The 14,549-nt window shown below is 55.7% G+C and overlaps 2 protein-coding genes across 2 annotated transcripts; both read left to right on the plus strand.

Moving 5' to 3' along the window:
• The first annotated feature begins 1,852 nt into the window (after positions 1 to 1,852).
• LOC147647076 (olfactory receptor 14J1-like) lies at positions 1,853 to 2,785 on the plus strand. Its single transcript, XM_086872402.1, has one exon. It carries the CDS (start codon positions 1,853 to 1,855, stop codon positions 2,783 to 2,785), a length of 933 nt encoding a protein of 310 aa, XP_086728528.1.
• A 4,207-nt stretch (positions 2,786 to 6,992) lies between these two features.
• LOC147647077 (maestro heat-like repeat-containing protein family member 7) lies at positions 6,993 to 12,643 on the plus strand. Its single transcript, XM_086872635.1, has 16 exons — positions 6,993 to 7,200; positions 7,300 to 7,455; positions 7,725 to 7,789; positions 7,907 to 8,056; positions 8,245 to 8,393; positions 8,714 to 8,861; positions 9,111 to 9,298; positions 9,388 to 9,525; positions 9,803 to 9,917; positions 10,069 to 10,209; positions 10,404 to 10,580; positions 10,714 to 10,869; positions 11,029 to 11,130; positions 11,493 to 11,595; positions 11,876 to 11,932; positions 12,222 to 12,643. The coding sequence occupies exons 1-16, from the start codon at positions 7,077 to 7,079 to the stop codon at positions 12,419 to 12,421; spliced, it is 2,169 nt and encodes a 722-aa protein (XP_086728761.1). The 5' UTR covers positions 6,993 to 7,076; the 3' UTR covers positions 12,422 to 12,643.
• Positions 12,644 to 14,549: the final 1,906 nt, after the last annotated feature.

Below are 14,549 nucleotides of genomic sequence, written 5' to 3' on the forward strand. Positions count from 1 at the left end.
AGGTGAGCCCGGGATTGATGTAAAGATCAGGAGCTTTCCTGAGACTGTTTTCAATTTCTTTCTTCAAGCAGGGTGGAAAAGTTGAGATGATGACAAAAAGATTTTTGCTTTTTATATATGTTTAATGTATTTTTAGATCTGTAAACTATTATTATATAGTTGTAAAATTATAATCCTTAATTAACGCTATTAAACTGCTATTATATACTTATATAACTATTATCCTTAATTAACTCTAGTATGTTTCTTAACCTTTCTCTTAGATTTTAGAACAATAATATGATTTTCTAAATATATTTCTAAAATACTAAATGGTCTTATCATCAGAAAGAGGAGCTACAAGAAGAACATTTGGTTTTGTAACCAGAATGTGAGCAGTCATAACAAAAAGTGGGGCAAATAAACCCTTGGACCTACTCCAGTGGGTTGACCCTGGGGTGTGTAACTGGGGCAGCTGAATCTCCTATTGAATGTTTCTGTTAAATATCCTAATTAATCAATCTTAATAAATTGTTGAAATAAGGGGCCGGGTGTGCCTCAACCCCACTGGGACACCTGGAAGTTTCCAATAAAGGTCTGGTTTTTACTTTACTGTTCTAACACTGTTGCAAAGGTTTGGGGTTTTTTTCTCTTTTGATTATAGACAACGAAGGGGATGAGAGAAGCAGAAGAGGAATTGTAATCCCAGAATCACAGAACATTCTGAGTTGAAAGGGACACACCAGGAACAGCAAAGTAATGTTGGAACATTTATAGAGATGCCAGAATTGTAAGTTTGGGTGCTCAGTCTCTCTGCTGGGAGCCTCCTAAACGGCCTAAATGCACTGCTCTGATATTGTCATTGTTACCTGGGGCTCTCAGGGAGGCTCTGGCATCTGCAGCAGCTGAGTCAGGCCCTGCCCTTGGGATTGCTGCCAGGCAGGTGTGTCCATGGGAATGGGGTGTCCCAGCTTCCCTGTGACCTGTGGGGCTGTGGGCAAAGCAGTCCATGGCAAAGGGGAATGAGCTGATCCCCTCCCTGAGATCCCATCATGGGCACACCTGGGGATCTCCTTGCTGTGTCCTTCCAAGCTCTGAGCTGCCCTCCTGGCTGCAAATCTGTGCCAGAGCCTCTCAGAGTTCCCTGAATGTCCCACAGGGAAGGGCAGAGATGCCACAGCTGAGGAAATGCTGTTGGCTCTGCCAAGGGAGCCGTGAGTGTCCTTGGCAGAGGGGGGTGCTGAGACCTTGCCCAGAGACCTTTAGAGAGGGTGAGACATTCAGGGATCCCTCTGCTCTGGGCAGGGTCTGGTTTATGCCAGGGTGACACAGGAGTGTGATTGTGCTCTGATTCCAGCCAAAGGTGCAAACCCAGGGCAGTTGGGAACAAGCCCATCCAGCCCCTCACCTTCCCTAAGCCACAGGGAATCCTTTGCCTCTCACATCTCTCAGTGGGAAATTCTGAGTGCAGCAGAAATGCTGGGGATTTCTGACCTCAGAGAACCAGGAATGATCTCTGGGCAGTAAAACAATTCCTAAAACCAAATCCTGCCATATTTTAGAAGTGTGTGTGCAGATGGCAACAAGCCCTTCTGCATTAGGAGTGATTCTTCTGACAAATCCTGAATTTCCAGCCTTGTCCCTTTCCTGCATGGCCACAAACCCAGGGCAGCAGGGCAGGGATGGCTCCTGGAGAGCCCCAGGCACAGGCCTGGCTGCTCCTGGCACACTCAGACAGCACAGCTGGAGCACAGGCAGGGACCTGGGTGAAGATTTTCCCAGTGCAGGAACAAGGGTGGGTGAGTCCCAGTCTCTCCTGATTTGTCACTGCTCTTTTTCTTCATGAACAGGTCTCCATGTGCAGCCACAGCAAATGTCCAACAGCAGCTCCATCAGCCACTTCCTCCTGCTGGCATTGGCAGACACGCGGCAGCTGCAGCTCCTGCACTTCTGCCTCTTCCTGGGCATCTCCCTGGCTGCCCTCCTGGGCAACGGCCTCATCATCAGCGCTGTAGCCTGCAGCCACCACCTGCACAGCCCCATGTTCTTCTTCCTGCTCAACCTGGCCCTCACTGACCTGGGCTCCATCTGCACCACTGTGCCCAAAGCCATGCACAATTCCCTCTGGGACACCAGACACATCTCCTACGCAGGATGTGCTGCACAAGTATTTTTTTTTGTTTTCTATGCCACAACAGAGTTTTCCCTGCTGACCATCATGTGCTACGACCGCTACGTGTCCATCTGCAAACCCCTGCACTACGGGACCCTCCTGGGCAGCAGAGCTTGTGCCCACATGGCAGCAGCTGCCTGGGCCAGTGCCTTTCTCTATTCACTGCTGCACACAGCCAATACATTTTCCCTGCCCCTGTGCCATGGCAATGCCCTGGGCCAGTTCTTCTGTGAAATCCCACACATCCTCAAGCTCTCCTGCTCCAAATCCTACCTCAGGGAACTTAGGCTTATTGCATTCAGTGCCTGTTTAGCACTTGGCTCTTTTGTGTTCATTGTTTTCTCCCATGTGCAGATCTTCGGGGCCGTGCTGAGGATCCCCTCTGAGCAGGGACGGCACAAAGCCTTTTCCACCTGCCTCCCTCACCTGGCCGTGCTCTCCCTGTTCCTCAGCACTGCCATATTTGCCTACCTGAAGCCCCCCTCCATCTCCTCCCAATCCCTGGATCTGGCAGTGTCAGTTCTGTACTCAGTGGTGCCTCCAGTCCTGAACCCCCTCATCTACAGCCTGAGGAACCAGGAGCTCAAGGCTGCAGTGTGGAGAATGATGACTGGATGGTTTCGGAAACGTTAAACTCCTGGAACATTTCTGAAAATCACTTATAATAAAAATCACCTTTGATACTTCCTGTTGGTTTAATTTTGGAGGTTTTCTGTGTTTTCCTTTTTTAATCCTGTCCACAAAGCAGTGTTATTATTTGTGCCATTTCTCATTTTGTTTCTTTCCACCATCCCTGAGGCCACAGACTGTGTCAATGAGGCGCTGCACTCTTGGTGGCTTTCAATGAACAAGAGGATCTCCCAGCAAAGTTTTCTCCAGAGATCCCCCTTTTGTTCCCTTCTCTGGAGCTGCAGCAGCAGTGTCTGTGTGCAGAGCTGGGGGCAGATCAGTGCTGGCACAGCAGCTGTGCCCAGGAGCAGCAGCACTTGGTGTTGCCAGTGCTGCTCCCGTGCCACTGCCCCGCTGCCCTCCTGGCCCTGGTGTTGCTGCAGGGCCTGAGTGCTCTCGGGGCCGGGCACAGCCCTGGGGGTGGCAGTGCCGGGGCTGCAGCAGGGACAGGCCATGGGCACTGCTGGGGCAGCGCTGACGCCTCAGGGCAGGGCCTGGGGGCTCCAGGCTCCTTGCCCAGGCTCTCTCAAGAACACGGCCAGGCCAAAGCTCAGCACAGAAAACCCCCGTGAGCAGCCCCAGGGTGGCCGTGGGCAGGCTGGGGGCAAACAGCATGGCTGGGGCTCTGCAAGGTCCCTGGGGGAGATGGGAAGGAGCAGCAGAGCAGGGGCTGATCCATCCCCACTGCGCTGGACACCCCAGGGCAGCGTCCCAGAGTGTCCTCATGGAGCTGCCAACAACATCCCCCCTGTGCAGCCCTGGCCTCTCCCCCAGCTCAGAGAGGTGCCGCATCCTTGCAGGCACAGACACGGCAGCACTGGCTCAGGAGCCCCTGTTTGCACTGCCCAGAGCAGGCATCAGCACCCCCATGGTGCTGCTGTGGGGAGATGAACCTGAAGGAGCACAAATGCCATCAGCCCCTGGGGCCAGGAAGGGCTGGGGGATGGGAGGGAAACCACTCAGGTTTGTCGTGGCCTCTGGAGTCACACAGAAAGTTTGTTCCCATGAGCTGTGAGTTTCCTGTGCCACTGCAGACGTTGTTGCTCAGGACCAGGAAATCCCAACCCTCTGAATCGCACCTGGGATAGGGATTAGTGTAACTGCTGGAATGACAAGGACTGGAATGCTGGTGGAAAAGCCTGCACTAATTTAATTAACCCAATTTCCTGATGAAAAATAATACAGGAATTTCCTTTCTGGAATTGGAAAAGCAAGGAAACGTTTTTTTAGGAGGTGTCATAGGCACTCCCAGACTGGGGGTCTCCCTAACCCATCCTTTCTGGATTGAGGAATGGAAGTTCCTGGGATGAGCCAGGATTAACAAACCTCTCCCTCAGGTGTGTGTTCCAGGATTTTCCCAGGTTTTCCCAGCTCAGGTGAGTCATGTGCAGCATTCCAAAGGGATGGAACTGTTAAGTGGGAAATCTATGATTTTCCCAGATGTTTTCCCATTTTCTCCCAGCCCAGGTGAGTCATGTGCAGCATTCCAAAAGGATTTGTTAAAACCAGGAAGGATTTTGTTCCCCGTGGGTATAAAACTGTCTCCAAAACCCTCCCAGAAAGGCCAAATCCTGATTTTAGCATCTTTTTCCACCTCCACTGGGTGAACCAAAACTGCTGGGTGTGGTGTCACCCACTGGCTGGTCCTTGGGGAAATCTTCTCCTCACTCCCCGGATGGTCCTAGGAGGGTCCCGGTGTCCCCTTGGATAGCTCTTGCTAAAACGCGATGGGGTTTCCTCAGGGAAGTGACAGACCCAAGAGCGACTTGCTTTCTGCAGCTGGTGCTGCAGGAGACGCTTCTCCAGGGAACCAGGGAACCAGGGAACCGCTGGCAGAGCTCCCTGTTGGGCCCCACCTGTCGCGGCGAGCGGAGATGGTCAGGGTGCCGCAACCTTCCCAGGGAAGCGTCTCCTGTGGCACTTCCCCTGGGCGCACAGGCACGCTTGCCTTGCCCCCGGGATTCAGCTGCGAGCCCTTCAAAGGGCTTTTGGAATGGCCACTGTTCCTCGGGTGGTACTGAAGAAAAGAGACGGGAGGCACCGTGTGGGGTTCCAAGGAGGTCTTTATTCTTCTCTCCTGAAGGGTCCCAGAGACAACAACTGGCCCGGGCTCAGTGAGAGCAGGGATTATATGGGAAAAGCAGGGGGTGGGGTGGAGCAGCAGGGACAATGGTCTGAGGAGTCAGGGGTGGAACAAGGGGGAAGGGCCAACAGGGTAAAAATAATATGCATACAGGGGGAAAGACATGTTGGGAACCACTTAACGTGTGGCTGTAAAAATGACAGCTCCCCATCGAGGCCTTTAGCCTCTGGGGGAGAGCGGTCAGTGAAAACCTCCTATGGGCTTTTCCTCCAGGGAAGAGTGGCTACAGCATTGGCTGCTTCCTCGGCCCCCACAGTTCCCAGTATCCAGTTAACATCTCACAGTTCTTGGCATCATTCGGGCCCAACAAAGGGTTTACAATAGGAAACAACTGGTCCACTGTACCCTGTAAGGCTCCACTAGCAATTTCTCCCTGCACATGTGCTCTGACCATCTTCATCACCAACTCCTTATCTGTTTTCCTTAGCGCTGTCATCATGAAATCACCTCAGTCTGGGTCTCGGTTCTTGACTATTAACTCCAATCTTTTTGCCACTTTGCTAGGGTTTTCTCTATAATTATGAACTTCTTCCTGCCAGTTATTCAGGTCACCAGTAGAAAAGGGGATCTTCACCCACACAGCTTCTCCTGTGGGACCCACTATTTGCCTTAACGGGGTGACTAAAGGCAAAGCTTTCTTGGTTTTATTCCTTGTACATGTTGTCACTGGCATCCTCACACTTGTCCCCTCACCAGGATTATTCATCTCATTCTCACTTTCATTTAATTGAGGGAGAGGACTGGTTGCTTGAGGGGGAAGGTAGCGCTGGCCTGGAATAACTCGGCTGTGAGTCTTGGACATCTATAACAGTGTCTTCCTCGTGCTTTTTTGCCAGTTTCAAACATCTTTGCCCTAAACTACATGCTGAACAACATCTCTTTATTTTCCACCTGTTATCTCTTTCCAAAGGAAGGACCAAAGTCTCCTGGGGGTCTAAATCAAAGCCATATTCTTTGTGCCACTCAGGTTTATTCTTCAGGGTAAAAAAATGTGTCTGCACATATCACTTGGTCTCATTTGTCTTCTTTTCTTAAAAATAACATCAACTGTAACAGTGGATGATCATTTAAAGTTCCATTAGGCAGTCCATTTTCACCACTTTCTAATTTTTACCAAACCTACCGTTGGTTACAGTATTTAATCAGATCACTTTGCTTCAAAAAATGACCCTCTGGGATTCCTCCCAAGTCTTTCTAATGTGCTAAAATACATTCTAGTGGACACTTCGTGCCTTGGCCCAGATGTTCCTTGTCTGTGTCACACCTGTGAATTTAGAATGGCCACCAGCCGGGACATGTCCCAAGGAGGCCGTGCAGATTCTGTGACAGGCCCCGTGCCCTTCCTGCTGCGGCTGCGTCGGCAGCCCTGGGGGCTCCTTCTGCTGCCCTGAGCCTGCAGAGCAGGGCAGCGTTTGCTGATGGTTTGAGGCATTCCTAAAGATCCTGTTGGGCTGTCTTAGACACTTTGGGCAAGGGATTCCTTCCAACCTGGGCCACTTTGGGGGGGATGGGGGCAGCCCAAGGGCAGGTGGCAGTGTGTGCAAGGGCCCTTTGTGACACATGGTCACCATGGGATGGAAATGGACAGGGTGTCAGAGGGCCCTTTGTGACATGTGGTGACATAGGAGCTGGCGGTGACAGGGCCATGCCACAGTGCCCAGTGCACGCGACGGGACAGGACGCGGCAAAGCGGTGCTGTGAGGAGCCCCCGCACAGCGCACTCGTTTGTGTCTGACCCGGAGCTTTTCTGAGCCGTTATTCCTACAGGTGACCTCGAGGCCAGACCACAGGACTTGCTGACCTGTGGCCTTGCCAAGGCTTCTTTTCTTAAGGTTCTCTTGAGGGCAGATTGCGGGACTTGGTGACCCGGAGCTTTTCCAAGGTGTCGCCCATCCCTGCAGTCACTGCCCTTGAAACCAGACCACAATCCCTGTCAAGAAGCCTCCTGTCCTTGTGGCAGGAGCCCTCAAGACCCAAGTGCAGGACTTGTTGTCCTGCAGTCTTGCCAGGACTTCAGTCTTGCAGGTGCCTTCCAGGCACGACTGCAGGACTTGCTGACTTGAGCTTTTCCAAGCCATCTCTCCTGCAAGTACCATAAATCCAGTCCCTGCCATGGAGCAGCGACCCCCAAGAGTGCCCAAGCTGGCCTGGGTGGAGGAGGAGGAAGGAGAAGGCCCTGGAGCTGCCCCAGCACAGGAGATTGAAGAGGTGCAGGAGTTCCAGGCACCACAGGAGGGTGAGTTGCAGAGCTCGGCCTTAGGGCTAGTGCCTGTGTCCAGCTTGGCCCCATCCCATTACATGCCATGCCATCCCCTGGTGCTGTTCCTATGGAAAGGATGGGAGAGTCTTGAAGAAGACCTGGAGCAGCAACCCCCAAGAGTGCTCAAGCTGGCCTGGGTGGAGGAGGAGGAGGAGGAAGAGGAAGAAGGCCCTGGAGCTGCCCCAGCACCAGAGACTGAAGAGGTGCAGCAGTTCCAGCCGCTGGAGGAGGGTGAGTGGCAGAGCTGGGCCACAGGGCTGGTGCCTGCGGCCATCTTGGCCCCATCCCATCCCATTGCATCCCATCTCATCCCATCCCACCCTGTCCTGTGGAGACACACCCATGGACAGCACAAAAAAGGGGCTGGGGCTGCCCCCGCAGCAGTGGCTGTGCTCCATCCCCTGGGGCATCCCAGGGCTGTCCCTGCCTGGGGAGTGCAGGGCTGGGCTGTGTTCTCCAGCCTCTCCCGCAGCCCCTCAGCTCTGGCTGCTCTTTGCCAGATGCAGCCATGGACCAGGCACAAGAGCAGGAGCCTGCCCGTGGCCTCTTCCACAGAACAGCGCAGGTACCTGCAGCCATCCCCACCTGGGCTGGGCCTGCTGGCACTGCTCAGCCCAGCACCACGCTTGGAGCACTCCATAGAACATCCCCGATGTTTCTGTCTCCTGCCCTTCTCCTGCAGCTGGTTTGCAACTTCATCAAGAGAATTCGGGAGGAAGGGACCAGCGCCATGGCCACTGGGGTCAGACCTTATTCGTACATCTTCAACACCAAGGCCACTGCTGCCCTGCTGGATATGCTTGTAGAGGAGGGTTTTTACAGTCAAAAGCAAGTAAGCAGCCTGTGGCCAGGGTTTGATCCTCCAGGGATCACTTGGCCTCCCAAGCCACACCTGCTGATCACTCTAAGCCTTTGAGGCCATTGCAGCGTGGTGAGAAGGGAAGCACTTCTCTGGGGAAGCTGGGGACATTCCTGACTCCCTCTGGCAGCTTTCCGAGTCTCCCCTTGTGCTTTCTCCAGGTGCCTGCCATGGTGAGGTACATCCACCAGTGGCTCATGGCCAATCAGTTCTCTGAGCACAGGCTGAACAGGACCCTGCTGGATCTGAGCGAGGCACAGCCCACTGATGTGGTCATTGCTCTCCTGCGTGTGGCCCCAACGTGTGACAGGTACGGGGCCCACGTGCCCAGAGGGCTCAGGGCTCCTCAGCCCATCAGCCTGCACAGCCTGGCCCAGGTGTCTGACCAACAGAGACTTCCAGAGCCCTCTGGCTGCTCCCCTTCCCAGCCCTGCTCCATCGGCCCCTGAGCCTGCTGCCATGCCATGGCCCCTCTGGGCCCTGTCCCCGCAGGGCTGGGCTGCCTGGCTGCTGCTGCTGGCGAGGGGCAGCAGGCAGAGGCAGAGCTGGCAGCCAGCTCAGCTCCCCATTGCTGCCCAGGCCACGGGGATGTGTCTGAGACCCCCGTGAGACAGAGCTGTCGCCCCGCAGAGCTGCTATGACCATGTGGAAGACGATCTTGTGCTCGCCCAGGACAGCGGAGCAGGCATACCTGATAGTCCTCGATGTGCTGGGGAACTGGCCAGAGCACAGCACGTGCACCTCTGATGGGGACAACACGGGTGTCTTTGCCCTGGCTGTGAGTTTCTGCAACTGGCCTTTGCTCAGCCCATGGCCAGCCGTGTCTTCAGCAGCTCTGTTTCCTCCTTCCCCCACTGCATCTCCCTGCCTCAGGCACCAGGCTGAAACCTGGCCTAGGGGCAGCTTCAGGGGCACCAGGCCTGATGCTCCCCAAGGGTTTCCCCTGACCTCTCCCTGCCACACTCAGGCCCTGACACCCGGACACCTCGGCACTGAGCACTGTCTCTGGGTTCTCTGTCCTCTGCAGGCAACTGTGCTGATGTGGAAGATCCTTCAGATGCCCTGCGTCCCACATGTAGTGACAGTGCATTTCCCCCGCCTCTTTGTGCATCTGCTCTTCCAAGTGTTCTTCAGCACTTTGGAGATGCCAGAGGATCTCAATGCCTTATGGAAGGGATGCCAGGAGCAACACGGCCTTGCCATCAGCCCCAACAGGTGCTCTATCCCACTCCTCCTGTCCCTGCCATGTCCCCATGGCAGGAGCCAGTGCTCCCAGTATGACCTGGGCTTTGCTGTGCACACAGCTTTGCAGTGCAGGCCCTGAAGTCCCTGCTCTGCCAAATGCATCATGAGGAAGTGGTGGTGGAAATGGAACACAAGCATGGCTGGGACAAGCTGCTCAGTGCTGACACCCACCACTATGCCGTGGGTCTGCTGGCCAGGTGAGACCCCCTTCTTCCCACTGCCTCTGACATTTGTGCCCTGTGCTGAAGTTTCCCAACACAGTCCCCACTGTTGTGGGCCAGAGGGCCTCGTCACCAAGGGACAGCTAAGGAGACTGGAAAAGGCTGGGAGAGGCGGGTGCCCACAAGGAGTCACCTCCTCAAGGGCCCAGGTCCCCTTGCAGGACAGTGGTCAAAGATCAGAGCTCTGTGAATCAGGCCTGGGAGATGTTTGTCCCCCTGGCTCACAGTCTTGGCTACTTTTTCACCCTGGCAGGGAGATGTCGTCTGCCTCTATCCCCTTGTGTTCCCGCATTGTTCCCTACCTGCTCCAGCTGCTCAGCACACAGGAGGCACGCTGGGATCTGCCTGCCCTGGCATTCCTTGTGGAGGTGAGCCCCATGGCCAAAACTGCCTCCCTGCAGAGCTGCCTGCCACCTCTCTGCCCCCTCACAGCTGCAGCTGCCTGGGATGGTGCCCATGCCCTGTGTTGGTTCTGGGCTCCTGCCAGCTGGCTCCCCTGTCACTGCCTGTGCCTTTCAGATCCTGGACTACCTGGACTTGAGCGAACGCAGTGCTAACAGAGTCCTGGAAATCTTCTCAAGGCACCTGAGTAGCGAGAGCAGGGACAAGCGTCACCTGGCACTCAGGGCCCTTTTCAAGTTGATTGATGATCCCTCGATGGTGAGAAGTGGGCAGTGGCTGAAGCAGTGCTGGGGAACGCAGTCACTTGGGCTCGGCTGGGCCTCGGGCACCGAGGCAGCTGCTCCCAGCTCTCCTGCCTCCTGCTTCAGCTGCCTGAGTGCTTTGGGACAGGCCTTTGGCCTCTTGGCCCTGTGGCAGCAGGGTGGCGTTTCACAGACTTGTCTTCCACACAGGCTGAAAAAATGCAGAGCCTGACTGAAAGTCTTGTGGAGCTCCTGTGGGATGCAGATGGAGAGATAGTTAGGAAGGCAATCATGGTGCTCAGCTTTATAGTTTTGGACAAGGACATGCTGATACCCAGCCACATGGCTCTGCAGCTGGCTGAGGCACTCCTGCCACTCTTTGACCATGTAAGACTCTGTGCCCCCAGCCGAGGCCACTGGGTGCTGCCCAGACACTTGGTGCCCTGGGGATTTGCCCACCTGCGCCCTGCTGAGCCCCATGCAGACAGGGCTGAGGTGTTTTTTCCTTCCTTTCATATAGGATAATAGCCAGGTGCAGCTGGTGTCCATATTATTCTTCCGATCGCTGATGACTGTTCTAACGGAAAAGGAAAAAAAGGCCCTGAAATCACACGTGCACCAGAGCCTGCTGCCACTCTTCTTCCACTGCCATGACGAGAACCAGCAGGTGGCGGAGGTGAGGACTCCCGGGCTGCTGCTGTCACCCGGGCACGGGGCTCGGCTGCCTCCTGCCCTGGCACCTTGCCGGCTGCAGCCTCCTCCAGGCCTTGGCACACAAATGCGGGTCCTGTGTCCTGGCTTGTGGGGCCATCAGCGGGTCTCTGCTGCTCTCCAGGCTTCTTGGGCAACGCTGCTTTGTGCGGCTGAGTTCCTGAAGAGGAGAGATCTGGAAAGACCAGTGAAGAAGAAGAAGCTGTGGATGATCACCGAGTGCCTGGTAAGGACGGCTTGGAAGGCCCAGCCTCAGCCTGGAGAAGCCCCCTGTCTCCGGCGCTCGGTTTGTGGGGGCTGGCAGCTGTGCCCCTGCCCAGTGCCGCAGCCGGCCACACGGCTTCTTCTCCAGGCTCCCGTGGCCCCGAGCCGGGTGCCAATGGAGCCCCACACTGGGGCTGCGGGCAGGGGCGGCACCGCGGCTCCCCGGGCAGCAGCCGGCCCTCTGCCCCCTCCAGAGCCCGGCGCCAGCGGCTGCTGGCCGGGCCTCAGGGCTGGGCGGGCACGGGAGGCCGGGGCTGGCCGCAGGCAGTGCCCGGCCGAGGGGCAGAGCCCGCACCAACCCTTCCCTCCTGCCGCTCTCTCCAGCTGGTACAGGACAGGAACCGAGCGGCCGAGCAGCTGTGCCGGGCCCTGCCGTACCTGGACAGCCCACAGGAGCCCCTGCGAGCGGCGGCCATCAGGTTCATCGGTGAGCCACGAGCCCGGGCTCCCTCCCCGCCCCGCCGCAGCTCGGCCCCGGCCCCGGCTGCTGCCCCGGCAGCGGCACCCGGGCCCGGCGCCCTGGAGCCCCGGCTGCCCTCGGGGCTGCTGCTGCCGGCCCCTGGCAGCCGTGCCCTTGGGCTGAGTCAGGATGCGGCAAGGGCCCGGGCTGAGCCCTGCCGGGGCGGGAGGCCGTGTGGCCACAGGGCTGGCAGCGCCGCTGGCAGGGAGCTGTGCTGCTGGGACCCTGACAGGCTCTGTGTTCCCAGGGATGGCCGGGCAGCACCTGAGGGGGCAGAAGGAAGAGATGCAGCTCATTTACAAATGTGAGTGAGGGCAGCGGGCTGTCAGTGGGGCTGGCGGGTGGAGCTGCAGGTCCTGGCCTGGCTGCGGAGGGCTCTGCTCCCCGTGTGGATGAGGGGCGGCGTGAGAAGAGCACACCGAGATTTCAGGGGCACATGGGGCATTCGTGGCCAGCAGCTTCAGGCTGATCCCCTTGGTCCCTGCTCCCTGCTGGCCATGGCAAGAGCCGACTGGGATGGCCCTGGCAGGGGGCTATCCGTGGGCCCTCACAGGTCTGGGATCTGACCGTGGCTCTGTTCGTCTCTCTTCCAGCCCTTGTGAACATGGTGGATGACAGCAGCCCTGCCATTGTAAACCTGGCAATTCAAACACTGTACATCCTACAGGCAATAGAGAGGGCTCGATATTCCGTCTTTGATAACCTGCAAGATCAGCTACGCAGGGCATGGAGGACACGGCCTCGTCTGTCGGGCCTAGGCTGGCTGTGCTGCTGGAGCTCTGCAGAGAGCTGATCTGGCAGGCTCTGTCTGCTGGGCACCACCTGAGAGAGCAGCGATTTTCCTTTTCTCTAGCATTGTTCCTTTATTTTTTTTTTCCTTATGTATATAAATATAGCATATTACATAGGCATATAGTTATAATAGGCAGTCTCACAAGACCTTTTTTTTGCTACCCATGGTGTACAGGGCACAGGGGAAGAGAGGTGTCATGCATAAAATCTCTCAAGAAATCCACCCCGGATGAAATACTGTGTTTAGTTATGTACAGTTAATGTTCTTATCCCATTTGTAAACCTTGTACCCCTTCTTTACTCTGATGGTTATTAGTAATGTTAATTACTTACCAGTTTCTGAAGTGTTTTAAAGGTTCTTATGAGACATTCCTGTACCCTTTCCCTTACTTCCCTGCTACCTTGTAACAGAGCTGCTCCCATGGGGGCTAAATCCAACTAACAAAAGCAACCCATTAGAAAGGTATGCCACAGAAAGAGGCAACTCCCATGGTCCCTGTGCCACACTAGAACAAAGAAACTCCCAGGAAGCTGTGTAACCGAGTAAAATGCAAACTAAGGCATGCAGGACACCAAAACAACGAGCTAACAGAGGAATAAAAGGACAATGAAACATATTTGAGCAAGCTATGATGCAAGATCATCTCCCTGCATCACCTAAACCTGCTTAGAAACCATCTTCCTGCATCACCATGAGCTAAGAGGACTGGAAAGGACTGACAGCCCTAGACAGCAAACCAGGACGACAGGTCCCTGGCTACTCTCATGAGGATGGAAGCCCCAGCTCTGCAGTGTGTGCTGCAAAGCTGAATTGTGTCTCCTCCTTGGAGCTGACAGTGTGGGAATGGCCGTGATGCAAACAACCCCTTGGGCCCCCCCCTACCCCAAGAGCTGAATCCTAATAAAAGCATCAAACAGGAGTCTTGTCTCCTGGCCAATTTCTTTCAATTACCGTGTGCTGCACGGGCCATGGCCGAGGGGGCCTGGACCCACCCGGAGCTCCTCCCGGAGCCCAGCGGACTCCAGCTCAGCGGGGGCCGGCAGCGGGGCACGGCTTAGGCTCGGCAAGGTGTGAGCAGCCGTGGTCCGGCCCAGCCTCAGCCGGGGTCACGCAGCCTCCCGTCCCCACCCGGTCACTGCTGGGGCCAGCCCGGCCCCGCCAGGCCGAGCCTGTGCGATTCAGCCCTTCTGGGACACAGGGCCAGAAAGACTTCAGCCCTGAAGCAGCAGGCTTTGAGTTCAAGCCTTGGGAAGCACTTGCCAAAGGCTTGATGGCAATTCATGTGTTCATCAAGTCACCCCACTGAAAGTTATGTTTCTAGAATCTTCCCGTGTCTCTCCCCTGACTGGTTGCAATTCGTCGCAGTATTTTGCATCTTTCTAACCCCAGTCTGTGTCTGGACCCATGCCCTCAGACTGTGCCCTCACACCTCCCCTAGATATTGTTGTGTCTGCCCCTAGGCCTGGTCTTTGCACTTTGCTCCTGTGCTGCGCAGGCTTTATGGGCCTCATCCCTACTTGATTTTCCTATTCCAGTTGGTTTTGGGGACTCCAGCGAACCCGCTCCTTTAATTTCCTCCTCGGTTGCCCGGGTGTCAGGGGACCCTGAAGCTTTAAGGATTGTTGCGGCCACTGTCAGCACGACTGCAAGGGCCGCAGTGCAGCGGGGCCCGGCCCGACCGGCAGCCGGGTACCTCCTCAAATGTGGAAGCAAGAGAGAGATTTCCCTGGCTTGCCTGTCTGCAAAATGTCAATCTCACCGAGGTGGATCCAGCTTTTTAAATGCTTTAATAGGTAGTCAGTTCCCACAGCTAGCCAGCTCTTGGATTTTGCTTGGCACAGAGGCAGCTCTCACTTAGCAGCTCCTCTCAGTAAAATCATTTCCGTGAGGGGCTTCTTCCCTGCTCACCAAATAGCAATTCATGCAAAAGCAGCACAAACTGTTCTTCCTGTCCTCCTATCTTTGTCAGAGAGCGCCTTTCAAAGGGATAATAATTGGGAGGGAGGGGGTTTACATTTTCCATTGCAAAGGAGCCTCCTGCCTCCCTTAGCAGGCCCCTGTCTTTCAAAGGAAGACACACACGGTCTCCTTTTGCACCTTCACTTGGCCCCAGCCACTCCTGATCATT

This window comes from Cyanistes caeruleus, unplaced genomic scaffold (genome assembly GCF_971803275.1).
Source record: "Cyanistes caeruleus unplaced genomic scaffold, bCyaCae1.hap1.1 HAP1_SCAFFOLD_65, whole genome shotgun sequence".
Taxonomy (NCBI): domain Eukaryota; kingdom Metazoa; phylum Chordata; class Aves; order Passeriformes; family Paridae; genus Cyanistes; species Cyanistes caeruleus.

Coding starts and splice junctions, on each gene's coding strand:
- LOC147647076 (XM_086872402.1), top strand. CDS start 1,853: ATGTCCAACAGCAGCTCCATCAGCCACTTCCTCCTGCTGGCATTGGCA.
- LOC147647077 (XM_086872635.1), top strand. CDS start 7,077: ATGGAGCAGCGACCCCCAAGAGTGCCCAAGCTGGCCTGGGTGGAGGAG. Junction 8,057..8,244: donor GTTTTTACAGTCAAAAGCAA/GTAAGCAGCCTG, acceptor TGCTTTCTCCAG/GTGCCTGCCATGGTGAGGTA. Junction 11,131..11,492: donor GGATGATCACCGAGTGCCTG/GTAAGGACGGCT, acceptor CGCTCTCTCCAG/CTGGTACAGGACAGGAACCG.